Source organism: Pleuronectes platessa, chromosome 2, assembly GCF_947347685.1.
Source record: "Pleuronectes platessa chromosome 2, fPlePla1.1, whole genome shotgun sequence".
Classification (NCBI taxonomy): Eukaryota; Metazoa; Chordata; class Actinopteri; order Pleuronectiformes; family Pleuronectidae; genus Pleuronectes; species Pleuronectes platessa.
The window spans coordinates 27,928,325-27,955,960 of record NC_070627.1 but is presented as its reverse complement, the minus strand read 5'-3'; the positions used below and the strand labels follow the sequence as shown (position 1 = coordinate 27,955,960).

At 40.4% G+C, this 27,636-nt stretch overlaps 2 protein-coding genes across 3 annotated transcripts; one reads left to right on the top strand and one right to left on the bottom strand.

Moving 5' to 3' along the window:
• The first annotated feature begins 317 nt into the window (after positions 1-317).
• Positions 318-26,219, top strand: aldh1l1 (aldehyde dehydrogenase 1 family, member L1). Of its 2 annotated transcripts, XM_053429677.1 has the most exons (23): positions 318-424; positions 2,386-2,524; positions 2,967-3,201; positions 3,284-3,449; positions 4,842-4,943; positions 7,372-7,461; positions 8,746-8,883; positions 16,772-16,897; positions 16,998-17,089; positions 17,709-17,856; positions 17,952-18,071; positions 18,879-19,006; positions 19,673-19,823; positions 19,980-20,050; positions 21,840-21,945; positions 22,046-22,133; positions 22,329-22,422; positions 22,505-22,604; positions 23,126-23,224; positions 24,322-24,487; positions 24,579-24,684; positions 24,792-24,991; positions 25,758-26,219. In XM_053429677.1, the coding sequence occupies exons 2-23, from the start codon at positions 2,398-2,400 to the stop codon at positions 25,811-25,813; spliced, it is 2,709 nt and encodes a 902-aa protein (XP_053285652.1). In that variant the 5' UTR covers positions 318-424; positions 2,386-2,397; the 3' UTR covers positions 25,814-26,219. The 2 variants fall into 2 exon arrangements, with proteins under 2 accessions (XP_053285652.1, XP_053285653.1); XM_053429678.1 differs by lacking the exons at positions 19,673-19,823; positions 19,980-20,050.
• Positions 11,996-15,607, bottom strand: LOC128447233 (zinc finger protein 69 homolog B). The gene is made up of 2 exons (XM_053429686.1): positions 15,336-15,607; positions 11,996-13,409 (listed from the first exon to the last, which is right to left on the bottom strand). The coding sequence occupies exons 1-2, from the start codon at positions 15,532-15,534 to the stop codon at positions 12,622-12,624; spliced, it is 987 nt and encodes a 328-aa protein (XP_053285661.1). The 5' UTR covers positions 15,535-15,607; the 3' UTR covers positions 11,996-12,621.
• Positions 26,220-27,636: the final 1,417 nt, after the last annotated feature.

The following is a 27,636-nucleotide window of genomic DNA, read 5'->3' as shown; positions in this document are numbered from 1 at the left end:
CACACACTACTTTATTCTTTAATGATTATGAGTAGTAAAAGATATTGTCCTTTATAAGCCGCACAATGGGGAAATGTTATGTAATGCGACAGCAGCCAAGACAAAATTGACATCAGTAAAGTCATTATAAGTTACATACAGTTCTTATAGATAAATGGAAATATTCAAATCTAAAAATTTTAAAGAAATATAAATGGTATTCAAACTTATGCAAACAATTTTCCTGAGTGATTTCTGTCATTCAGAGACAGAGGCCGCGGCTGATTGGTCGGCCCCTGCTGCCTCGCGGCCCGCCCTTACCAATCAGTCTCTTGTGTCTGCAGGTGACGTAATAGGGCTGCTTGCATGGGTGGCTGAGAGTGCAAATGAAAAAGCACCGGTGCGCGACCACTTGCTCTTTTCAAGCGAGCACAGAAGAAGGAGGGTAAGGACGCACGATACTGTATTATTATTTTTGTTGTTGTCCTTATTATTGTTGTTCTAAGGAGTTTTATCTGTTTTATATTTGTTTGTTTGCACGGTGCATGGAGCTTATTTATGTGGTCGCAGAGTGCACATTGCTCCTCACACACGCAGACACACATTGCTGTTTAACAGCTGCAATGATATAACCATGACTTTTTAACGTGTATAATGAGTAAGAATAAATATGAGCAGGAGTTAACTTTAACTTCGGAGAAGGAGTTTTAAATCTGTCAATGGGCTATCGAGCGTTTCCTACGTGTCTGTGCGTCTGATTGGTCAACACCAGCGGCATGAGCAGCCCCGAGAGACGTGATTGGTTGGAGCAGGTTGGCAGCAGGGTCGCCCCGCCCCCTGCCTGGCCAGGGTCAATAATCTGTCAGTCATGGTTACTGAGCACTTTAACTTTACTCTGACTGATCAACTATACGCTGCATGATGGTTGGATGATTGTCAGCATATCAGTATAATTGTGAAAGTTTGTATTCATATTACAGAACAGAATCAATGACCGTAACAAGTCATATCTGTCCGTACAGAGGCGTAAAGTTTAAAAACATGTTTAATTAAAATGCTTTCAGAATGTTGGACATCTGCATCAGCTACAAATGAATACAATTAATTTCAGCCTCCTAAGAAAATAGATCTGTAGTTCTTAACATGCACAACTAGGTACTCCTGGATACAACTATTACAGTTTAATGTGTTTGTAGACATCATTTTTGTGTAATTTAAGAGAGGTGATTATTCAATGTAGTTTGGTTGTGCAGTTGAACTATTTCATGTTGTACAGTTATATAATTTTGTACACTACATTTCTATCTGGCAAAGGAACGTGCTGTATAATGTGATATAGCTTATATCAATAAAAACTGCATCCTCCTTTTTTTTATATCATCGTCATTCAAAGATCATTCCTTAAGTCCTTCTCATTATTACTCATGCTATAATCATAATAGTAAATTTAAGTGAACAATACCTAAAATAAGAATGAATTAGTAAATAATAAAAATAGTAAATTATTTTATTGGGAGAAGTACCGATGTACATTTGAGTTTGGACAACCTGTATAGTTCAAAAGCATTTAATTCGCTAGTTTCCTACACATGACAATGGTATCAACATTTTTGAACGTAATTCATTGATTGGAATACAAACCCCGTCCTCTGAAAGGATGTGGTAGCTGAATCAACAACTCTCAGTATGAAACTGAAGATTATAATCATTATGACGAGACGGTTCATTGCAGGCCTGTTGTATTAGACTGCATTAGTTTTAGCCAGGTTTACCTAATAAAGTGACAGGTTTCCTCCACACACTTCCATGAGGTGAAAACAACACAGAGCTGTTCTTTGGACCTGGTCACACAGTGAAGACTTCAACTTGGTTGCGTAAAGTGTGAGTGAGAGTCGTCATGTAACTGCTTGGAGCTTCTGTCCACACAAACCAGAGTCATGGAGCTTCATGGGAAAACACGTGTGCATACAGACTAACCTGACAGGAGCACGAGATACATGTGGATACATGTCTCCATCCATATTCAGTCAGTCTGTCCACCGAATGAAGTTTATGATTAAAAAAGGATATGCAAATGAGCTTGAGTTTGTTAATAGTGGCAATTGAATAAAATAAGAATTTATTTTCATTCAAACAGAAATATGTCTGTATATCATGAAAATGTAAAATATATTTAATATATATTAGTATACATGTATCTATACACATTCACAGATACAACTATACACTTAAATGTACAACAATGCCTACATTTGAAAATGTAAGAAAACGTTAATCCATGAAAACCATGACATTTTTCATTTGAAATGTTTCTCTCATATATGAACCTAATCTATATACTTTGTTAGCTTATAACAATTAAAGACATATTGTCTGGTTACCTTGTTGTGTGTTAATGCTCCACAGTGAGCAGTGAAGATGAAGATTGCAGTGATTGGTCAGAGCCTGTTCGGCCAGGAGGTGTACAAGGAGCTGAGGAAGGAGGGCCACACCATCGTAGGAGTGTTCACCATCCCTGACAAGGACGGCAAGGCTGACCCACTGGGTGAGAACGTCACTGACTTGGACCTGCAAAACTGGCTTTGCCTCAAAAACATGGCATAGACTATAAGATTTATCTGAATATTTACTCACATCGAGTACAAAACAGGCAGTATATTGTATAACAAAACTACATTTGGATTTTCAACATTTTCAAAGAATAGAGAAGAGCTAGACAAATCCATTAAACTGATATTCTGCAAAGCTTAATTTAAACTGCTGTAGGGGTTATGACATTTCCACGCACACTGCAGCTGTTGCATGACTCATAAATCTAACTACATGTAGGGGCTGCAGCAACTACAGAGATGGTTCATGGGGACTGCAAAAACTGTGATTTCCAACAAATTAATCAAATTAATTATAATAACATCACATTTAAATCTAGAGATCATGGAGTTTCTTTGTGAACAGTTAAAGAGTTTGATTACATTATTTCTTCATAGGCACTGAGGCGGAGAAGGATGGTGTAGCTGTGTTCAAGTTCCCTCGCTGGCGCGTGAAGGGCCAGGCCATCCCCGAGGTGGTGGCTCAGTACAAGGCAACGGGTGCTGAGCTAAACGTCCTGCCCTTCTGCTCCCAGTTCATCCCCATGGAGGTCATCGACCACCCCAAACACGGCTCCATCATCTACCACCCCTCCCTGCTGCCTCTCCACAGGGGGGCCTCTGCTATCAACTGGTGAGTGATGCTCATTTCCATCAGGTTGGCGCTGGGGGTCATGCTGTGACGTGTTGTTTACCTATCATCTCGGGCCAAACAGGACCCTGATCCACGGGGACAAAAAGGGCGGGTTCACAGTGTTCTGGGCTGATGACGGACTGGATACCGGACCAATCCTGCTGCAGAGGGAGTGTGATGTTGAACCCAATGACACTGTCAACACTATCTACAAGAGGTTCCTTTTTCCAGAGGGAATCAAGGGCACAGTAAGTGTGGTGAGGGGGAAAAGCATTGTGGGGAAAAAAGAGCACAAGCTAAGCTACATGCTGAGGTTGTGGAGATGGAGCTAGCTGCTTTAACAAAGTAGAATATGGCAGCAGTGACATGAGACACAGGGGTGTGCATAGGAAACACACACACACTCATTATAAAGAATTGAAACCAAGTTCAAACTAAATCACAATCAAATGTGAACACACAGAAAAGGTTTCCAGTCTTTTTTCACAAACCTGTGTCCTTCCTCTCAACTGCCACAGTTACATTTTAAGTCAGTCATTAGTCCAGAGTTTTTCTATCTAAACGTAGCCGTCATCAGCAGTTGAGTCTGCATCAGGTCACTGAGCATTCACATCTCTACTTATTACTTATTATTACTTATTGAATGTACTTTAAAAGTTATATTAATCTGTTTCGCTCAGCAACATGAAAATCACACACGTGTGACTTATTGTGATTTCTCATGAATATGGATGTGGTATAGCTTACATATTAACAAACTGTTGCCTATTTATGCAGGCGGCATGCAGAAACATTACCATTCATCTTGAATGATGTTTTTGGCCAACCACAGATGTAGCTTAAGCTATGATATCACTCTACAAAGAAAAAAAAATTCTTTGTCTCCATTCAGATTAAGTCGCTCTTCAGAAGTCATGTGCTCCACTATGTCCTTTAGCTTAGTGCACAGTGGCTTTGTGAGAGGATTTTTCACATTCAAATATTGAGTGCAGTTTAAAAATATCAAGCTCAAACAAGTCCTTCAAAATAAACCACCACATAGGTCACTTGTTCCTACCTGTGAGTACAGTAGGAGCAGCAGGCTATTCAGACCCTTTTCATCACGGTAACGATAATTAACACATTGTAAGTTTGTGCAACAACTTACCATGTGTCACTGTCTGGTTTGCTTTAGGAAAAGACTGTAGTTTAGGTTGAAGCTAGTCATTGATAAAAGAAACAATGTTGACTGTCATTATCGAAGAGGAAACAAACATAATCTCAGTCTGTGTCAATGTCCTGTGTAATGTTGACCCATCCATCCACGCCAGCCCCCCAAATGTGGACCTTGTCTCTCTAGTATATTCTCAGACTTCTCAGGTTTAGAGCAGTCATGGGTTTCCATTCATTGTTAGACTTTCAATGTGCAATTTATTATGGTAAAATTCAAGTCTCCAATCATTCTCTTCATTTGGTTTATTGTTATACTTCTATAGTTTGACAACTCACAGGTAAAGCTATCTAAATCCACATCATGTGATGGATCTTCCTGCTCATCGTTATCCAGATGCCTGCAGATGGTTTCCCAACATGGAGAACACTGTGATGACAAGGTCCACAGTGATTGCGTTAATTTATCTGCCACACTGATCTGGTTCTAGGTGGACGCAGTGAGGCTGATTGCAGAAGGGAAGGCCCCGAGGATCACTCAGCCACAGGAGGGAGCCACGTACGAGTGCATCCAGAAGAAAGACAACGCTAAGGTGATAATCAAGGACAGGTCACTCAGTCCCGTTTGTAGTGAATCTGTGTAATTCACCAATGGCTGTGGAGTCGTCTGTGCTGATGTTTGAGCAGGCAGTCATTGATTTTTAGAACAAAAAGATCTGATGAATTCAAACTATTTTGGCAGTTTTGCCTTTATTTTAAGAGGATAGTAAATGGTGTGTATTTATATAGCTGTTTTCTCTATTTCTATGACAACTGATAGCACTTTAGAGTACAGTTTTGCCATTCACCCATTCACACACATTGATACAGTCCATCTACTCTATGTTCAGTACTATCACTCACGCTGAGTCACCAGGGTTTCAGTATGTTGCCCAAGAACGCAGAATGGGGGAGACTGGGATCGAACCGCTGACCTTCTGGATAGTACACAAACCGCTCTACAGTGCCTTGCATAAGTATTCACCCCCCTTGGACTTTTTCCCATTATGTACTGTTACTAACTGGAATTCAAATAGACTTAAATAAACTTTTTCCCGTTTGATCAACAAAACATGCATAGTACTTTGGAGGTGCAAAATAAATTTTATTGTGACACAAACAATAATGAGAACAAAAAAGTTGACATCTGTTGGGTGCATAAGTATTCACCCCCCTGTGTCAATACTTGGTAGAACCCCCTTTCGCTGCAATTACAGCTGCAAGTCTTTTGGGGTATGTCTCTACCAGCTTTGCACATCTAGAGATGGAAAGGTTTGTCCATTCTTCTTGGCAAAAAAGATGAAGCTCAGTCAGATTGGATGGAGACCGTCTGTGAACCGCAATCTTCAAGTCTTGCCATAGATTCTCTATTGGATTGAGGTCTGGGCTTTGACTGGGCCATTTTAAGACATTAACATTCTTTAATCCAAACCATTCCTTTGTAGCTCTGGCTGTATGTTTAGGGTCATTGTCCTGCTGGAAGATGAACCTCCGCCCCAGTCTCAAGTCTTTTGCAGACTGCATCAGATTTTCTTCAAGGATTTCCCTGTATTTGGCTCCATCCATCTTTCCCTCTATTCTGACCAGTTTCCCTGTACCTGCTGAAGAGAAGCATCCCCACAGCATGATGCTACCACCACCATGTTTCACTGTTGGGATGGTGTGCTCAGGGTGATGGGCAGTGTTGGGTTTTCGCCACACATAGCGTTTTGCATTGAGGCCAAAAAGTTCAATTTTGGTCTCATCTGACCAGAGCACCTTCTTCCACATGTTTGCTGTGTCTCCCACATGGCTTCTGGCAAACTCCAAACGGGATTTTTTTATGGATCCCTTTCAACAATGGCTTTCTTCTTGCCACTCTTCCATAAAGGCCAGATTTGTGGAGTAGACGACTAATAGTTGTCCTGTGGACAGATTCTCCCACCTCAACTGTGGATTTCTGCAACTCCTCCAGAGTAACCATGGGCCTCCTGGTTGCTTCTCTGATTAATTTTGTCCTTGTCCGACTCTTCAGTTTGGGTGGACGGCCTCCTCTTGGTAGGTTTGCGGTTGTGCCATATTCTTTCCATTTTCTTATGATGGATTTTATGGTGCTCAGAGAGATGTTCAAAGCTCTGGATATTTTTTTATAACCTAACCCTGCTTCATATTTCTCCACAACTTTATCCCTGACCTGTTTGGTGAGCTCCTTGGTCTTCATGATGCTGTTTGTTCAGTAATGATCTCCAACAAACTCTGAGTCCGTCACAGAACAGGTGTATTTATACTGAGATTAAAATGCAGACAGGTGGACCCTATTTACTAATTATGTGACTTGCAAATGTGACTTGTGAATGCAATTGGTCGCACCAGATCTTTGTTAGGGGTTTCACAGTAAAGGGGGTGAATACATATGCACTCAACACTTTTCAGATTTTTATTTGTAAATAATTGTGAAATCCATGTAATATTTCCCCCCACTTCCAAATGATGCACTATTTTGTGTTGGTCCATTACATAAACTCACGATGAAATAAATGTATTTATTTGGTTATACCATGACAAAATGTAGAAAAGTCCAAAGGGGGTGAATACTTATGCAAGGCACTGTACCTACTGAGCCACAGCGGTGATGTGAAAGGGATGCACTCTCACCTGATTATAGTTTTAAGCATTAAGCTGTAAAGGTAACATTTGACCATACACTCCTTCTGAAGAACTGTAAAGCGGCCGAGGCTCTTTATATGAAATTTCATATTTATGAGTACCAAGTAAGGTGATAAAGCGATGTTAGTTGTGGTTATGTTGAATGAGTCTCTTTCTGTTCTGGAAAGCCCTATGAGACAAATTGTGATTTGTGAATATGGGCTATACAAATAAAATGTGATTGATGATTGTATGAATTTTGTATCATTGACACATGAGTAATCTCTGTGGTAATTTGAATGTTTGATTTACGTCTGAAGAGAGGAAATCATAAGAGTCGTCTCTATTTGTTGACAGATTGACTGGAGCCAGACGGCTGAGGCTCTCCACAACTGGATCAGAGGAAACGACAAAGTGCCAGGTGCCTGGGCAGAGGTGGATGGACAGGTAACACGACACTGTCTCACAGTGACTCTGAGTAATACTATATATTCTCTTCTCTTATCCTGGACCAGAAGTTAATGCCTAAAAATGAAGAATATGGTTCTTATAATTCTGAAGTATAGTCTAGAGATATGAGAGTATTAGGTTGTCATGTTGCAATGAAAACACACTTTGAGCTGCTCCAATTTTAAACGGTATATAATACATATCATGTTCGGGACTGACATGGCTGTGGTCTGACAGAACAATGGTTTAAGCTTTAATAGCAAAAAGAAAACTTTATTCAGAACATCTTCTCATATTCCTGGACAATCACCTACACAGTTAACAAACACAAAAGCTTGACAGGTCTCAGAATAAATTAGTCAGAAATGTATGCTTCGTTTCGACCAGGCATCCTTCCTTACAGCACAAAATATGAATCATGTCATAGCATGCAGTGAAATGTCTTGCTCCTGGAGATTTCTCATCATTGCAAGTTGAATTTTAGTGTGTGTTTCTATATTGATGTTAAGGATTCTTTTGCGGGTGACTAGGATTGTTGCTGCCAGTTAAACAAGGAGTGAAGTGGCCAGTGCAGCGAGCCTCTGTGACATGCTGCTACTGGATATCCATACAGCGTTTCACTTTTAAAAATACACCTGTAGTTTCCCCCCAGAGGAAAACAATCTGCCTGAAACTTTTTTGTTATTTACACAAGCTTTCACACATGCGCATCAAGATAATCTCCAGACATTCTCCGGAGGGCTGTATGTGATATCGTAAATATCCGAGAGGGGCCCCTGAGTTTCTCCTGCCTCCTTGTAAAAACTCCTGAGCATGTCCGAATTTACTTATGTCAGAATACAGCAGAAGTCTCTCTGCAGGATACAAAGTAGGCATTGATAATGTTGGTGATGCTACAGACGCGAAACTGAAAAATAACAAAAAGATAACGAATATTTTAGAAAGAAACAGACATCTATTGGTGATAAGGGCCAGCACCGCAGTTGCTGTAAACAAAAACATGTGATCTCTGCAGCAGAATTTATACATTACATCCTTCCTCTTCCGGCCGCACCACCCTTCACCTGAACACGGTGGAGATTTCTGTGTTTCTGTGAACATGTTTGAGTGGAGAATCTCCTGCTGCTTTATTCATGTGAAAGGCAAACGTGCCCAATTCTGCAAACATCCTCCAGAGTTCTTGTCTGAAAATGGATTCAGTGTCATATTAGAAAACTGCCTCTGCGTTTTCTCTTAAACGTTGTTTCCTCTAAACTCTGTTCTGTGTCTCTGTTGTTGCAGAAAGTGACCTTCTACGGCTCCTCTTTGGTGGATGCAGGCACCAAAATGGACGGTCAGTCCCTGGAGATTGCCGGAGCCAGCCGACCTGGCGTGATCACCAAAGCAGGCCTGGTGCTGTTTGGCAACGATGGCAAGGCAGTAAGTCAGCTTCCTAAACTTTGTTTGCACGTGTATGAGAGCTCTGTGAAACAGCAGCCTATTGCAAATCTAACTTTATCCCACGAATCTCTGCAGGGCTCCGACACGCAGTCTGACTACACTTGTGTTACATTACTGGTCTCTATTCAAAGAGAGACTCTGATTTAATGAACATTAGATTATCTTGTGTGCAAATGGAAGATGACACTTACTTTTTCAAACATAAGAATTTATTGTATTCAGGCCAGTATATATCCTCTCCCTTCAGAGCAGCAGAGTACGCAGGAATATTAGGGCCACTCAAAGGGTGGAAAAACGTTTGATAATAAATTAATTATATAAGAGTAAAAAAGTCGAGAATTTACACAATAAGTTGTAATATTATAGTGGAGGAATTAAGTTGCAATTAACAAGTTGGTTAAACAGTGTATGGACTTGTAAGACTGAAAGTGTTTATTCTGAAGAAAGAACCACACACTCATTGGTTACATCTATTAATCTGTTCTATTAGAAGGGATTTCATAGTTTCTTGAGAAACGTGGTTTGATTCAAGATTTTGGATCCAGCATGATGGAAATTATGGTGAGACAGAGTTATCATTGCTGCTCTGTTTTGCTTTTACAAGGTGTTTTTTTTCTTTATTTTCATAATATTATGACTTATAAGGTTGAATTTCGAATTTACTCTTGTAAATGTACACCCTTTTCTCAATTTAATTATCGTAAATCTACAACATTTTCTACTAACGTTACATCTATATTCTCCAAATCTCTTTCCAAGTGGCCTTAAGTCATATATATATATATATATATATATATATATATATATATATATATATATATATATATATCTTCTATTCTATATACTGTACATTGACAAACAACTATTATTCTACAACAAGACTCAAAGAAGTCACAGTTGATAATGTTACCCCAGAAAGGTTTTCTTGTTATTAGTTTACTTTTCCCTCTTTCTTTTAAAGCTCCATTGTGCAGGATTCAGGAGGATTTATATCGGCAAAAAAAAATCATATTCATAGTAATATCTTGTAATCACTTGAAACTAAGAATCGTTGTTTGTTACCTCAGAATAAGCCCTGCAAATCTACATAGGCCACAAGTCCTCTTCCATATTCCTACAGTAGCCTTGAATGGACTAACCAAACGCTTGGTCTTGAGGACCTTAAACATTTTTATGCAAACTGAAGGCCACTGTAGGTTCCTCTACATACTTGAAAAGAAAGAGGCATTCATCTGATTGTAATCTGCAACCTCACCACTAGATTCAGTATGTGGGATACACACTGATTCGGTTACCCTATTTGCAACCTTTATGCTAATCACCTCCTGTTTCATACAAAATGCAATGACACGGATGTCTAACTCACAAATAAATACACAGTATTTACAGTACCACTTTACTGAATCTATGTTCTTTAAGAAGTTTGGCTTCATATGAAATAAAAGATTTTTGATTTAATAATATTACAGAAACTCACTGATGCTAGCACTGAGTCCTATTCTTGACTCAGAGTTTAGACCGTATACATCATAAATTATGTCTGAATGTCTTAGGCCGTACTTAGACTTGCGGACAATTTGACACCATGAACTTTTCGCATATGCGTCTTCATCAGAAGTCTTTCAGTGAACAACTCGTCACAATCCTCACATTTGTATGGCCTCTCCTCTTTGTGTTTGGCTAAAACGTGTTTTCTCAGAGTGGAGCCTCTGTTGAAGGATTTGCCACAGATATGACAGCTGAAAGGCTTCTCTCCCGTGTGAGTCCTTATGTGTTCTGTCATGTGTCCTTTAAGTTTGAAACACTTGCCACAGAAGTGGCAGCTGTAGGGTCTCTCCCCTGTGTGTACCCTCATGTGGTTCTGCAGATTGCTCTGACAGGGGATGTGCTTGCCGCATATGTGACAGTCAAAGTTTCCCTTGCCGTCATGTGACTTGCTTTCGTGTGTCTTGAGGTGCCATGTGAGCACTGTCTTTTTGGTGAATATGTAGTTGCATATGTGGCAGCGGTATAAGGTAGTGCTGGTCTTCTCCTCAGAGGGCTCTGGATCCTCCTCAGTCCTTTGCACTGGCTCTTGGCTCTCCTCTGCAGCTCTGCAGTCCTCTAACTGCTGCACTGTTTTGATGAGTTCTTTTGTTAAGGCATCATCATCATCACTGTCCTCAGCTGAAGGCTGCTCCTCGCACCCATTGATCCACAATTCCTCCCTATGTTCCTCTTTTACATGGGAGGGTCCTGGCTCGTCCTGGTGCCCACTCAGACTCTGTATGGGGTGGATCTCCTCCGTGGCTGGTGGCGTAGTTGGCTGTTTGGCATCTGCAAGGATGGAAGCAGAAATGCATTATCCATGTGGTACGCAACAAAGTCATCAGCGTTAAATAGTGCTCCATTAATCCAAACCCGTCAGGAGTTTTACCTTTGAGATTGTTTTGATCAGCGCCTCTGTGTCACACCATCTTCTTGAGGGACAAACCAGTCAACTGAAATTTGTGTCAATGTGTGAAACAAAATAGGACGGTTAATTTAAAGTTAATTTAAAGGATATGTTTGTTACTGGATATGTAAATGTATTTCCTTGTGATGACCCTCTATCATGTACAGAACATGAATCAGATGTCTCAGAGGCAATATGCTTGAATGCAGATTTTCTCGAAATGGTATTTCAGCCAATGTGACCACGGGAATGGTTTTGTAGTGTTTATTTATTATTTTATGCACAGATTAAACTCTGGTTAGCTGATAGGATGCACAACCTAACCTCTTTTCAAATCATGTCTGAGCAAGTCTGCAATGCCTCTCATCTTTCCATAAGGGCTGCAGTCAAAGAAAATCTTGGTCAACTGAAACTATGCCTACTCTTCAACCTATCGAATGGTTTGTTGATGGAGCGCCTGCGCATGATCTCTAGATAAACTGTGGTCTGCCCCTCCCACCCTCAAAAATAAAGGATAAATGCTGGAAGGTTGTTGAGTAAAAGTGACATGGGAAATTGTTCGACCGATATGAACTAGGACAGATTAGTTACTTCAGCTGAATACCTAATCAGTATGTTTGTACTCTAATAACACCTAAATGGCATAAAGGCAAGTAATTGTTAAGGTAACAAAAGGTTCTTTATTGATGTACACATGTTCAATATATCAAACTTAGTTGTACATGCGTTAGTGCAGTTCAAGCTCAAATCAGTACACTAAGCACTGTAGGTCACTTTAAAGCACAACTGGCACGTTCTCATTATTGGCATCTGAATATATCACTCTTTTTTTAAATCTTGCAACACCGAAATACACAAATGAAAATAGAATATAAAAATACAAAAAAACCAGTAATAACTTATTATTGGTGTTGCAGTTTTCTAGCCAATAAGAACAGAGTGGCACATTGATAACTGTCAGAATTTAGGGAAGGACAAGTCAACTCAAAACAATTTAACCTGAAAGTCAACGTAAACGGGTAAAGCCCTTGTAACGTTTTTATTTGCATTTGCAGCTTTCCACACTTTTTCACATCTGTTAACTATGAACTTAAGCTATCTTGTGGAAGCATGTAAACTTCAAATATTTAAACAGTCCTAAAAAGAATCAATTCTGTACCATACAGAGGCTTGAGCTCTGCGCCAGCTTGTCTTCCCTGCTCTCTCTCCACATTTCACGATAACACTCTTAATGAAGGCAAAAAGCCGGAAAAAATATCTTAAGGATAGAAGAAAGTATGGTTTTAACTCTTTGGCCTCAGAGTTGCCAATCTAGCAGTGGTCGTCGCAGAGGTGATGCGGTGGGCTTTCTTCATGTGTTGTCTCAACTCGACGACCAGAGCGAAGCGTTCGCTGCACTGTGTACACCCAAATGCCTTGTAGTCAATGTGACAGTGCTTCAAATGTCTTTTCAGGGAGAAAGATCGGTGAAAGCGTTTCCCACAGATGTCGCAGCCGAACCGCCTTTCCTCGTGACTCTGCATGTGCACTTTCATGTTACCTTTGAATTTATATCTCTTGCCACAAATGGAACAGGCAAACAATCTCTCGCCGGTGTGTGTTCTAATGTGCCTGATCATTTGACTTATGCGTTTAGATTCTCTGCCACAATCAATGCAGACGAGCTCTGTACCGGTGGACTTCAGTAATCCGTTTCCTGCATGAACTGCAAGGTGCAAATTTACTGTTGCCCTTTTCAAAAATGACAGAGAGCAGATATTACAATAAAACTTTTTCTTCTTCTTGGTATATCCTGAAGATGGTGTCTGCTGTGATCGTTCCTCGTGTCCTGGGTGCTCTCCATCTATGATGACTTGAGTCGCGTTGTGTGGCGCTGCATATTCACCGTGCTCTCCACCTGTATCAACTTGAGTTAGCCTCTCTGGCATCATATTTTCCTCATTCTCTCCAACTGTGACTACTGGAGTCAGATTGTCTGTGTCATCCGGCTCCTCCTTGGGAATACCGGCCGTCTGTATCTGCTTGTCCTGAACACAAACCTCCAGTGTGGACAAATCGATCTGCCTTGAATCTGTAACAGTGGATAGGAAAATGATTTTTTTCTTTGTGTTGTTTTTTTGGGTAAAGCATTTCTCTAATTACACATGAACTAGATGTTGGGCTACTTGAATGAACCCAGCTGTGAACTGTAATCCTAACAGCAGCAGAGTAGTCGAGTACAAGTTGTGGTTTGACAAACAGTGAGAAAAGACTTTCATATAACGGACGCTAGAAAAAACAACAGTCATAGGGCTGTGATGGGAAATGTATTTTTTCTAACAATGGAAATAAGGCAACATATTGAAGGGAAAGGTAATGGCACACACACACTTAATCCGCTGTTCTCTAGTTTAAAGGTTAATTCGTCTGAAATGACGCCACAATAACGACACTGATCAATATTTTTCTTAATGAAATGAATCTGCCTTAATAGCTGCGTGTGCATTCATCAGCTCGTCCCGTTTGCTCTCTTCGACACGCAGTTCTCCAAACACACGTACACACACAAACCGGGTCATCAGACTAGGGGTGGGCGATATATCGAATATACTCAAAGTTCCACTAGCGATGTATAAAATAACTATCGCAACCATTGAGTATAAATTGTCACGTGAAAATGTTAAGCCGTCAGCATGAAAGTTTTGCTTCTCTCTTCTCCTGCCCCTCTCACAACAGACTTCTTCCTCTTGCGCGCATGTATGTTTTTGTATCAGGAGGGTAGAGACTCAGAGAGCGCAGAGAGGTGAAGAATCCTAGCGAGTTGACGAGAGTTCAGAGACGGTTAATGTCAGTTTGTTCATATTCTGAACGCTGAACCGAACTAATCAGTTTACAAATGATGAACTTGAACAACGTTCACTCCAGCAAGAGGAGGCTTGTGTGTGTAAACTCCAACCTGCTCTGAGCACAGCCACACACACGCAGGCCCCGGGGCTCCGCCCCCACTCACTCCGCTACACAGTGAAATCAGAGCGCATTCACGTGAAGCTAACGGTCAGTGACTTGGTTGAAGAACAGTTGAAACAAACAGTGAAATGACAGCTTCCTGTATGACCCACAACTGCTAAATGATCAGAAGGTGAAACAAGGTAATTCACACAGTGTTTAAGCCCAAATTTATTTTGGCTATATTGCTGAGCCCTAAATCAGACACATTTAACCAGAGAATGGGTAAAAACAATAGAATTTGTAAACTTATACAATGTATGACGAGCCGGAGGAGATAGCGGTGCGAGCTTGCAGTGGGCCATAATTTTCTTTCATTGGCCTTGTTTATATCATGTCATAGTAGGGTTTGTGTTTTAGACAAAAATTCTCCTTAACCAAGACCAAAGCTTCAACAACCACTCATTTACAGAAGTGTACATTCATGGCAAACATAGCAAGGAAGTTACTATTGGTGGGTCAAGGACATCCAGTGCAAAGAGGGTGTGGTTACTTATCTACCAAACAGATTTTAAGATTGGGAAGGGACTAATTCAAAAAGTTTCTTTCATAAAATTGCTTATGGGATCAAATAAATAATGACAACTCACAGACTGGTGATTTGTAAAAGGAATAACCAACATAAAGTAAGTAGATATTCGTTCTTTTTTAAAATTTGACCGGAAGTGTAGTTCTGCTTTAAATGAGGGGTTAACATTACTAATTAACGTAACTATGCTTAGAACGTATATCAAGAATTTGCTGAATTTATAAATAAACCCTTTATTAAACGTTGGAGCTGAACTGTATGACCACCCTTCCATCTCAAGTGGAATTTAAAAGCTTTAAAATTATTTTGAAAGTTGCACGGAAATAGAAAAGGCTGTTTGCCCTTCTGGACACGCCCACTGTCACCAGCTAGAACACCGTGCGTTTTAACTTGTGTACTGTAACGTGTACTTCACATGTAATTGCACATGTAATTTCACATGTAAAGTGCTGCTTCGCTGAAGGTGCACAGTCAGAAACATACCCGCCCTGTGCAGTCTTATCTCCGGCTTGTAGATCAGGTCCAGCAGCCGCTGCAGCCTCTGGTTCTCCTGTTTGGTCCGGTTCACTTCCTCCTGGTAGTCAGTGAGAGTCTTCTCCATGAACCCGTAGATGTCCAGCGCAACAGAAGATAACCTCTCCGTCAGAAACACGTTCAACGATTTAAGCGTCGCGTTTGCCATTCTGCTACTAAACGGTCCAATGTCTGGTAGACAACTGCAGCGTGCCTTCTTCCGCTTCTTATTGCCCTGTTGGCGGTTGGCAAACAACGTATATGTGCTACACCGCCACCTTCTGCCCTGGAGTGTGTAGCACCAATAAATCCAGTCTGCCGAATTAACTTTAGGAGACTCTACGTTTCAGTAAAGCAGGTGATTAAATTAACATGAAAGCAGACTCGAAGGAGTTGAATAATAATTATCCCAGAGCAGACTGTATCTGCTCATGCAGTGGGCATCAGTCTACTACTCTGGAATGGTCTGCTGAACCAGTTGAGTGGACCACAAATATTGTACAAACACAACTAGTCTAGCCAGTGAAAATCCGATCAGGTGAAGCTTGAAAGGTCTCTTTGCAGCCTCTGGGTCATACGATCTTTGTGGGACTCTGTCCGAATCTGCCCCAGTGTGTAGACGTCGGTGGTGTGTAGCTGTGAGTGTGGTACACAGGTTGGTGATCTCCTGGCTGTGGAAGGATGGATCCATGTCATCTGTCCCGCTTCAATGAGCTGTAAACACAATCAGTACAATTAGCACAGTTCAATGACAACATACACCTAAACATGTAACTGGAAAATGATCTAATGAATTTAATCTTACCCTCTTTCTTCTCTGTCGACCCCTGAACTTCTCAATGCTGCTGAACAGTCGTTAACCTGAAATTGCACCGAAATTTGCAGCGACACTAGCGGACACACAATCTTCCTTTCATGCAGTGAGACTGAATTCTCCCTCAGTGTCTGCTAGACTGTACAACTTCTAATGCTCTCAGTAGGCAAATTGTACCAGTTTCTGATACTGAGGAACAAATCCACCTTAACTTCATAGCTGTGCAATAATCATTTTTGTCTGTGCATATGTGCAATTTTGTTTGCTGCATATATTTCTTTTACAAATATGAGTCATTTCTATTTTAACTTTTTAAAATATTTTACTACTTTCACTATCCCCATTGCTGCTGTAACATGGCAAATGTCCCCATTTTAGGACTAACAAAGGATTATCTTATTTTATCTTCTCATATCTTAACTGTGAAAAACTCTCTCACTTGACATGATTTCTCCTGCTGATACACTGAATAACAGACTGTCAGTATAACCCTTCTGGTCTGATGGTTTTTAACAATGCTTTTGGGGGAAACTGGTGTCACATATATCCAGTTGTTAATCTAATAATCCCCTCCTTCTCTATCTCTCTGCAGCTCATGGTGAAGAATCTGCAGTTTGAGGATGGGAAGATGATCGCTGCAGCACAGTACTTCAGCTCAGGGAGCAGCGCTGCTGTGGAGCTCACAGAGGAGGAGAAGACCTTTGCTGAGCAGATGAGGGTGGGTCATGTTTGCTCAGTTACGGCCACGAAATGTGGATTTGTCATTAAAACAAGAAAAAAATAAATGTAAACTGACTTTTGGCCATGTTTCCTCACAGGCAGTGTGGCAGAGCATTCTGAGCAATGTGAGTCACATTGAAGAGTCCACTGATTTCTTCAAGTCTGGCGCTACTTCCATGGATGTGGTCAGGTAATGAAACTGTCAGATGGTGTGTTGCTCTTGTTACCTTCATTTATTTGTTCACTTTACAGAGTCAAATTCCCTGTTTGTGATACTTACTTGGCCAATAAACCTGATTCTGATATTCTGAAGTCTGATCTCCTGTGGTCACACTTTAAAGCCCTACAGATCATTGAGTCTATTGGTTTGCTAGTTCCTAAACAAGTAAATGATTTTCTAATGTTCGGACAGTATTACGTGACTACAAAGTTTCATATCTGTGGTGTCTAGGGAGTGAATTAGCCCTGTCCTTGGCCTTGGCCATGGATCCTGCACTTCCCCAAACACGACAGACCGCTGCACTACATCTCTAGGAGAGGAGACAGTGTCTCTGAAAATACTTTAACAAGATGGTTTCTTTGTGAACAAAGAACTGCAGCTGTTCACATTATTTGTACGTGTTTCTCTGTGGTCAAGTTTTCCCAGTAGAAAATAACGATCAACCCCATAAGCTGTACATCAAAATCAACATAGACAATACCCCTGAAGGCCAACAGAGGCTGTCTCCAAAAGGCTGTGGCTCCAATCAGATCAAAGCAATAACCTTCTCCTCTCTTCTGCTCTCTCTTGTTTCTGTGGGTTTTTCCAGGCTCGTAGAAGAGGTGAAGCTGCGGACCAGCAGCTGCCAGCTGCAGAATGAGGACATCTACATGAACACCACATACCACGATTTCATCCAGATGTGTGTCAGGAAGCTCAGAGGGGAGGATGGTGAAGAGGAGCTGGTCGTTGATCATGTAAGAGCAATTCAAAATCCCCTAGAACTGCACTGATACTTATCACTGATTGGCCAAGGTAACATGTTGATCATGTACAATTTTTACTTCCTCAGGTAGAAAAGGACATAAACCATATGACCATAAAAATGCCTCATCAGCTGTTCATCAATGGAGAGTTTGTTGATGCTGAGGGAGGAAAGACCTACAAGACCATCAACCCGACTGACGGCACAGTAAGAGACAGACAAACCGTCACATTATGTAAGAGGTGTTCCTGTTCAGACCTGGTATTAACATGTCCCTCTGGGATACAGTCACAAGTGGACAACTTTCAGCCATTTTGACTGTACAGATATGTACTTGTTGTGTGTGTATGTGATAGAGAGAATAAATTGGAATAGATAAAAGTGCACTCTTACTTATATTTGCTGTTAGTGCTTTATCTTTGGAATACATTTAAGTAATAACATTTTAAGAGTTGTACTCGTAATAAATATTATTTTACACTTTGGTAGTAGTAGAAGTGCTGAATACCTCCACCACAACTCTGCTCTATTTGTAACAAATGTTTCAATTGAGTAAGAAAACAAATTAATAATAATGTGTGTATATATATATATATATATATATATATATATATAGCATTTTGAAAAAATCAATCAATATGTGGGGATTAGTGTAAATATTGTGGCAGCAGTGGCCACCTGTAATATATTCTTGGTTCATAATGTAAGCCAGAGGACGTCAGCTGAGTCCTTCATTATGTAGTGTGATCACACATCTAAGAGAATGTTGCCACATGTGACCTGGACCACTAATGTAGTCTGAGTGATGGGATTTCAAATGTTCATGCTCATGTTTCTCTTGGGTGAATTCACACCTGAACTTACAAATGAAAAAAAAGAAAACGATTACACAGAATATTGTTCGTATATTGTATCGCATTCTACCATACTGATTCCACGGGAGAGGAGGGCTGGAGGGGAGGGCTGGATCTCAAGTGATCACTCATGTATATTCAACATGTTTCTGTCCCACAGGTCATCTGTGAAGTGTCTCTGGCCCAGATAAGTGATGTGGACAAGTCTGTGGCTGCGGCTAAAGAGGCGTTTGAGGAGGGAGAGTGGGGCAAAATGAACCCAAGAGACAGAGGGAGACTCATCTACAAGTCAGTAACCCACATGAACACAAAGGTTTTCTGCCAGAGATACAATTTGTTATTTCATACAAATAATTTATATAGTTCTTTATTTCACTGATCTCCTCTTATTGGTTTGAATTGTACAGGACTCAGTTTAAGTTTAATTTCATGTAAATAAACAGGGCAATCCGATTTGGCGACATTTGAACTAGAAGCTGATGACAGTTGGAGCATGGGCACAGGCGACAATGTGGTGCAGGGGTTACAACTCTCACAGCAAGAAGGTTTGGGGTTCAAATCCTGGTTTGGTTTGGGTTTTTCTGTTTGGATTTTGCATGGTCTCCCAGTGTTTGCGTAGGGTTTCTCCAGGCCCACAGTCCAAAAACATGCATACTGTGGTTAGGTAAATAGTGTCTGTATTTTGAGATGAGCTGGTGAGTTGTCCAGGGTTTACCTCATATTTCGCCCAGTGTCCCCTTGGATTGGCCCCTGTGACTCTCAAGAGGATAGGTGCTAAAGATAATAGATGGATGCTTAATTGATGAATAAATAGATATATATTCACTTTGTGTTTACATTACACTGTCAATGTGATCAGCTCCATATTTTGTCATTCTGTGCCACTGAGAAGAAAAAGGAATTGCAGGTTTTTTTTGTTCCATGGTGTGAGTGACACTTCCTCCCTGGCTGCAGGCTGGCTGACCTCATGGAGCAGCACCAGGAGGAACTGGCCACCATTGAAGCCATCGACTCAGGAGCTGTTTACACGCTGGCCCTCAAGACTCACGTGGGCATGTCCATCCAGACCTTCCGCTACTTTGCTGGCTGGTGTGACAAGATCCAAGTACGACATCCGCTTTTAAGCCTGATAGTGGTGTCCCTCATAATATGAGATGGACATTCGATAAATGCTGCTACTGAATAACAGTCCTATATTGCTAATAAGCAGCAGAAAGCATGTTGGAAATACATAGAAATAAATTGTGTCCTTTTTCCACAGGGCAGCACCATCCCCATCAACCAGGCCAGACCCAATCGTAACCTCACCTTTACCAAGAAGGAGCCAATAGGGTGAGAATGACATAGAAAATATTAGTCATAAAATATGTTAGGGGAGAGCGGGGTAATGTGGGAAATTTTTTACATTTGCTCCCCTCTAGGCGAGCTAAAATGATATATCAGTAAAATTTACACATTTTCCATTAATTCAGGGTGTTTTCTAGAAATGGAAATGATCAGAATGTCTTCAGGACAAAGGGCAGTGAAAATATGATTGTTTTAAAAAAAGTGGTATTGTGTCCCACTTTACCCCGTCCACTTACTTTTTCTACTTTAAAACTACCATACACATGTTGTAATAGTTAAAATCCCAACAGCTAGATTGACAACCACTAATATCGGACTAGTAACAGAATCATGGGGATTGGTCAATTAAGCACATTTATGATTATTATGATTCATGTGATCTCTTGCACACCATAGCTTACCTGCACATTGTTTCTCTGTCCAATTGACAGGGATATTGTTTTTCTCTGCGTATTCAAATGCCAGTTCACTGCACTTAACTGGAACAAGGCCATGGAACTGGTCAGCTAGTTGTTTCAAGTGTTTGGCAAGCTCCTCCTCCATCTCATCTGTGAATATTCTCTTTACCTCAGCTACTGCACCCAAGGCTACTGATTTTACTTTCCCTTTCTCTTTTTTCTTTATGAATCTTTTGAGGGTTGTCTTATCAATATTTCTATCCCTTCCAGCTTTTCTTAAGGACTTCTTTCCTTGCATGACCTCAGCGGCTGCACTCCATCTTTGCGAGAGGTGGTTGGCCCCAGGTTGTCTTCCTGGTGTAGTTTCTTGGCATGATAGCTTTTCTACAATGTTTATGACATTAAAAATAAAACATATAATGTAATATTACACTAGAATATGTTTAAGACTAAACTTAACTTGTGCTTCATGGTGGGGTAAAGTGAGACAGTTTCTCACTTTACCCCACAGCCACCGTTTTAGAAAAAACAACGTCTCTTAGCAATTCAGGCTAATCTTCAGCTAGCATCATTCACATGGTTTTATATGTTGGAAGTTCACTAACATGTATGATATAAGTTTTTCTACCTGAAGCAATTTGTCTTGACACAACAGTTGATTAAGTTCAAAGCAAGAAAATTTACTTTTACATGCAAAAAACACATTTTTGTGGAAAAACACACTTTCCACAGCACCAGCACCAACTTCTCCTTCATGGCAAGGGGGGAATGGGAGGGTCTTGGAAACATTACATTACATTACATGTCATTTAGCTGACGCTTTTGTCCAAAGCGACTTACAGTTAGTACACTCAACATTCATGAGGGGCCATTTAGGGGTTAAGTATCTTGCCAAGGACACTTCGGCATGCAAATCGGAGAGAGTGGGGTTTATGAAACATAATGGTCAAATGACCACAAATGTGTTCCGTTGCCTAGATACAGGGGGTATCTCACATTACCCGATGTCCTACATTACCCCGCTCTCCCCTACTCAAGATACAACTTACATTTTTATATTTCACAAATATACACAACTTTTAGTTTACTGTAAACTGGTAGATTCTAACCATATGCTGGTAGTTGTTGCTGTGCTGTGGCTATCCGTTGTTCCGTGGCACAGGATGCATTCTTCCATCTGGATCACTAAACATTAGTATAATTTGTGTCACTCCACCAGTATTTATGTGAGTAGATAAATAACTATGACTAAATCAATGCTGATCAGACATATTATCGAACACCTTAAACTTGAATCACACCAGCATCTTTTCCCTTCAGTATATAAATAAATTAAGAGAGACAGACAGTGAAGTCCTCCCTGTGTCTCCTGTCAGAGTGTGTGCCATTGTGATTCCCTGGAACTACCCTCTGATGATGTTGGCCTGGAAGACGGCCGCCTGCCTGGCAGCTGGAAACACTATCGTCCTCAAACCTGCTCAGGTCAGTCAGGCTCTGTCGTTACAAGCCTAAATGCGCAGCCTGTAGTAAATACTGTTGAGCGGATGAAAACACATTTGCAAAAAATTTTGTGTGTTTGCAGGTGACTCCGCTCACAGCGCTGAAGTTTGCCGAGTTGGCAGCAAGGGCAGGACTGCCCAAGGGTGTCATTAACATTCTGCCTGGTGCAGGTGGGAGCCCACACACTCAGCCTGACTGAACAGCAAATACATTTAATGATTTTTCTGTTTAAAGGTCTTTCTCAAATTAACCTCAGATACGAGCAGCTCATCAAAGCATGAAAGCCACTTGTTTTCTTACCAAGCATCACTATGAGCTGCAGGCTGACTGCTGAGGCTGTCATTAAACTTGTGCATTTCTTCAAGGCGCTCTGGTGGGTCAGCGTCTGTCTGACCATCCTGATGTCCGCAAACTGGGCTTCACGGGTTCCACTGAGATCGGTAAACACATCATGAAGAGGTGAGAGTTTAAGAGTATTAACCAAGCCTGATCCAAACTGAACGTATCACTGTTGCTCACCTGTGCTGTTATCCATTCAAAGTTGTGCAGTCAGTAACGTGAAGAAAGTCTCTCTGGAGCTCGGAGGAAAATCCCCACTCATCATCTTCAGTGACTGTGACATGGACAAGGCTGTGCGCATGGTAAGTGCTTACAGAATGTGTTACGCCCCCTGTAGCAGAGCTGACAGTAAATTGCAGCTCAACATGTCACGTCACTTAATGACGATTTCTCACCACCACCCTCACACACATTCAGAATTAACAGTTGAGACAGTGTAGGTCCATGTGCTCCAGTTGACTTGTAGAATATAAGTTTAATAAATTCAACAAAGCAGTATTGTTAGACACAAAATTATTACAGAATGAGAAGTAAAAACAAACAAAAAAATTATATAGTTTTTTGACACTTTTGGCAAATAATGAGATAATGAACGGTCAACAGACAAACAGGAATAAAACTGGGAACTGGGACCCAGACTCATTAAGCAGACAGGGAGCAGTATATATTTAATTGTGAGTGAGCCTCAATCCTCTCCACAATGTCAACACGCTTCTCCTCTCTATGGAGACAAAGTAGGTGAAGGGCTTGGTGAAGAGAGGAAGAGAAGATGAGATGTGATAAGTCTCATGATAATGTGTGTGCGTGTGGATGTGTGTTTCAGGGCATGAGTTCCGTATTCTTCAACAAGGGGGAGAACTGCATCGCAGCCGGCAGACTGTTTGTAGAAGACACCATTCATGACCAGTTTGTAAAAAAAGTGGTACGTGTCTTTATCTATCTCACACTGCTGATGTTTTTCATTTCAGATTTCAACCCTACATGTCTGAAAAGCATACGACTGCTTCAATTTGTCACACACCTCACACTGAGCTTCAAACATACACAGGGTTTACCAGAGCAAACTGAGGGTTAGTATGTTGAGACAACACAATGAGGAAAGAAACAGGATTTATAAGTAAATAAAATAAAAATAAAATAAAATTGCAGTATTTGTTCATCAATCTTCACCAGATAATTAATAGTACAATGAAACATTAGATTATAGCATATTTATTTCAATAAAAAAACAGAAATCTCTCATTTGCAAATGTGTTGAGACCTTTTAATATATTATTTTGTGGAAATACCTTTAGCAGCATAGCATCCAGTTTCTTCCTGATTAAATCTAAATGCTTTGTACTCCCGGATTTAAAAAAAAATATTTTTCTTCGTTTGGGATTTTCTCCAGCTCGACGCATTAGATGGGAAGTGTCAGCGAGCTGAACTATGATCTTCAGGTTCTTCACAGATATACTATGGGGTTTACCTGTGGGCTTTAACTGGTTCACACAAGGACGGTCAGATAATCCACTGCTGTCTTGGCTAAATGTGCTGTTTCTGAGGTCGTCTGCACTCTGCTTTTCTTCAAGAACCAAATATTTGGCTGCACTCAGTTCTGAAGTCTCCCTGAACACTTTCTCAAGCCTCTGTAAATAATTTCAATTTGGCTGCACTAATACAATAAACCATTCTGCAGCCAAGGGGCTGACAGATTGACAAAAATGCTTTACTTCCTGAATGAAATTCCAAAACTGTCATTTAACACCATCAATAGTACAGATCGCAGATTGAACTACTCACACTTGGGTCCTATTGCATTCGTACTCCGGTGTTGGACGTATTTAGACACAGACCTACCAGTGGCACACAACACACAGTCATTCCACCGCTACTGTGAATCAAGCACTGACACACCAGCTGCAGGAAAAGGAGCCATTCCATCAGAGACCTACTTTCTGATGATTGAAAGTAAAAGGGAGGACTAAAAGTAAACTAATGTCAGTTGGACTTTAGAGTTTGGATGTTTTTTTCTTTCAGGTTGAGGAGGTGAATAAGATGAAGATTGGTGATCCACTGGACCGATCCACTGACCACGGCCCTCAGAACCACAAAGCCCACCTGGACAAACTGGTGGAGTTCTGTCAGACCGGTGTGAAGGAGGGAGCCACCCTGATCTGTGGCAGCAAGCAGATACAGCGACCAGGTGAGACAACAGAAGATCGATAGTGTAGTGAGATACAGTCTCCATGTGTCTGGATGATGTGCTGTCTTTATAATATGTTTCCTTCCTAAAGGTTTCTTCTTTGAACCCACGGTGTTCACTGACGTTCAAGACCACATGTACATCGCAAAAGAGGAGTCATTTGGACCCGTCATGATCATTTCCAAGTTCAAGGGCGAGTAAGGATAACTCAAGTTACTTCGTATCATTAAGACTATACCTGAGTGTTTTCTTCTCTGCTCTAATTCTTCCACTGTGACGTCTCCTCTCTGTCCACTTGTCTCAGTGATGTGGACGATGTCCTGAGAAGGGCCAACGCCACAGAGTACGGCCTGGCGTCGGGTGTTTTCACACGAGACATCAGCAAAGCTCTGTACGTCAGTGACAAGCTCAATGCCGGCACAGTATTTGTCAACACCTACAACAAGACTGATGTGGCCTCGCCTTTCGGAGGCTTTAAACAGTCTGGATTTGGTAAAGACCTGGGTAAGAAAAACTGCTGCTGTTTCTCTGTAGCTGTAGATATTTCATTTATGTACAGAATTTGTATATAATGTAAACTCCCTTCAATGCACCACAACAAGGTAACATAGTCCAAGAAAAGAGGAAATTGTATTTTGAAACTTTTTGGAAGATGCTAACTTAATTTGTTTAATTCCATTCCCGAAGCCTCATTTTAACTTCCACTCTATTTCTTTCTTCAATGTTAAGATCCAAAGTGATAGATGCTAATTCCCCTTTTTTTCAAACTGTACACTGTTTTTTAAGATGTTGGTAAAATCGTCTTCTTTCTCATTGACTGTGGAGGAGTTGCCTTTGTGTTTTTCCATGTCACAAACCCACAGGAATCTGAAAAGCTCTCTCACCTTGCTGTCTTGCCAGTGTTGCATCTTGCACGATGCAAAGAAAGAAATAGCTGTTGATGTAAAAAACGTAGAAAAACATTCATAGCGATTTAAGCACCAACACTGAAAGATGAAGCGAGTTATAACATTGCAACTGAGAAGTGGAGAAGGGGCCAAGTGTGTTGATCTAGCTTTTCTCAACCCTTTGAATGAATACTTTGTGTGCAGTTTACAAGAATTTACATGGAATCTTAAGTTTTTGTACTATCCAACAAATAAGCCCCTAATTCCTTGCATTTAATTGTTGATATGTTGAAAGCTGTTGTTGGGGGTTGAGTTAAGACAGTGGACACAGGTCTTTCTTGATTCATATCCATACTCACTGTCAGTCTCTGTTTCTCCAACAGGTCAAGATGCTCTCAACGAATACCTGAAGACAAAGGCAGTGACCATTGAATATTAAACCACATTATAGAGGACATCAGCTTCCTGTGTGCACTGATTTGTTTGTGGACACTGACATAAGAGACATGTGAAGGGAGATCTGTCACCAGCACTGACCTGTACTCATGTCTCCAGACTTGTTCCTTCACTAGTGACTATTGACTGAGTTAAAGTCTTAACATGCTAATTGTTCACATTAACACCTTTTAATTAAACTGAGCCATGTGTAATATGAAAATGAAGCATGCCTCTAGCTAGATCACGTAACTCCAGAGACTGTTTCACCATCAATGTGTCTGAGAAACGAGGTGGCATTTAAAACAGATTGTATGCATTTGTAATATGGCTTACATTAGGTCAGAAGAGTTTCAAGAAATGTAACATTTCTAATCATGTTTGCTTATCAATGAAAACTGCTGAGCACACTGCTGCTGTGGACCTCTTCATTACTGTTGTTTCATCTTACTCATCATGCCTTCAAAAGGAGTACTTCTTCCTAAGAAATATGAAGTTGCAGTTCGGAAAGTTTTATTTATATATATATATATAAGGCTAGTGTATGGCCTGTTGTATAGTAACATGTCTATGAGTAAGTTGTCCACTGCAAGAACAAGTTCTGATTCCATATTCTTATAGCACTATTTCCCCTTTTCCCGATTCATCTTGTTTTGATGAATGCAACATGGTTATCAACAAATCAAGCCAGCCTTGGCTCAGTGCCTATTGCCTTAAAATAATATATATACTGATTGATGTTAATGCTCTTTTACTTATCCTTAGTTAATCCTTCTTAGTATGCAGGACTTCTACCTGTCACAAAGTATTTCTGTACTATTGTGTTCATACTTTGAACAAGATCTGAATAGTTATCCTACAACTGCAGTGCTATATGGACAAAATTATATTTGGGGCAGTTTTTCCTTACTCTTGTTGAGGGTTAAGGCCAGAGGATGTTTCACTGTGTTAAGCCCAATGAGGCAAATTGATTGATTTGTGAATATGGGTAAGGGTTACAATAAAATTTGATTGATAACAAAATGAAAATGTTCCTACCAGGCAATATAAACAATTATGACGGTAATTATCACATTTATTATTTTAATTTTAAAAACCGAGTTTAGCTCCTGGGTGAAGATCTTTTATATGAGCTGAGAATCACAAACAGTGATTATAGAGATATATTGATTGTGTTATCACTGTGCTTGCACAATGCATAAGCATTACATCAATACATATTGTACTTTTGTTGTATGGCTAATGTTGAAAATTATAGTGCAATAATTAATTGATAAAATGTTATCGCAAAGCCCTAGGTCATAGATCACTGAAAGTAAGAGTAGTCCAGATGACTGAATGCTAAGTCTAAGAATAAATGTTGATTAATTAATTATTCATCTATTTATTTATCATTTTAAGTACAAAGTACAAATACAGATTGCTTGGTTACACTTAAACTGCTGGTTTCAAAATACTTGATCTTTTAAAGATGATTTTTATTTTATATTGGACTGATTGACCCAAAGTAATTAGATACTATTTTTCTTACTGCATGTAGATGGCTGCCATTGATAATTAATAATGTATAAATAACACACGAACATCAAACGCTGCTATACATGTTCAGTGTCTGGTAGGCTTCATAATGCTCTAGACTGGAAATATGCGTCTCCGATAAAACTAAATCTTATTAATAGTATTACCATTATTTCACTTAATGGATGTTGCTATTGTGCATGTTTGTGCTACCGTCTTATGGAGCACTAGCCCCTCAGGAACTTGAGACAACAAGATGAGACGTCCGCCCCTGCACCACTCTCATGGATGGGAGCGCTCTCTGCTGGA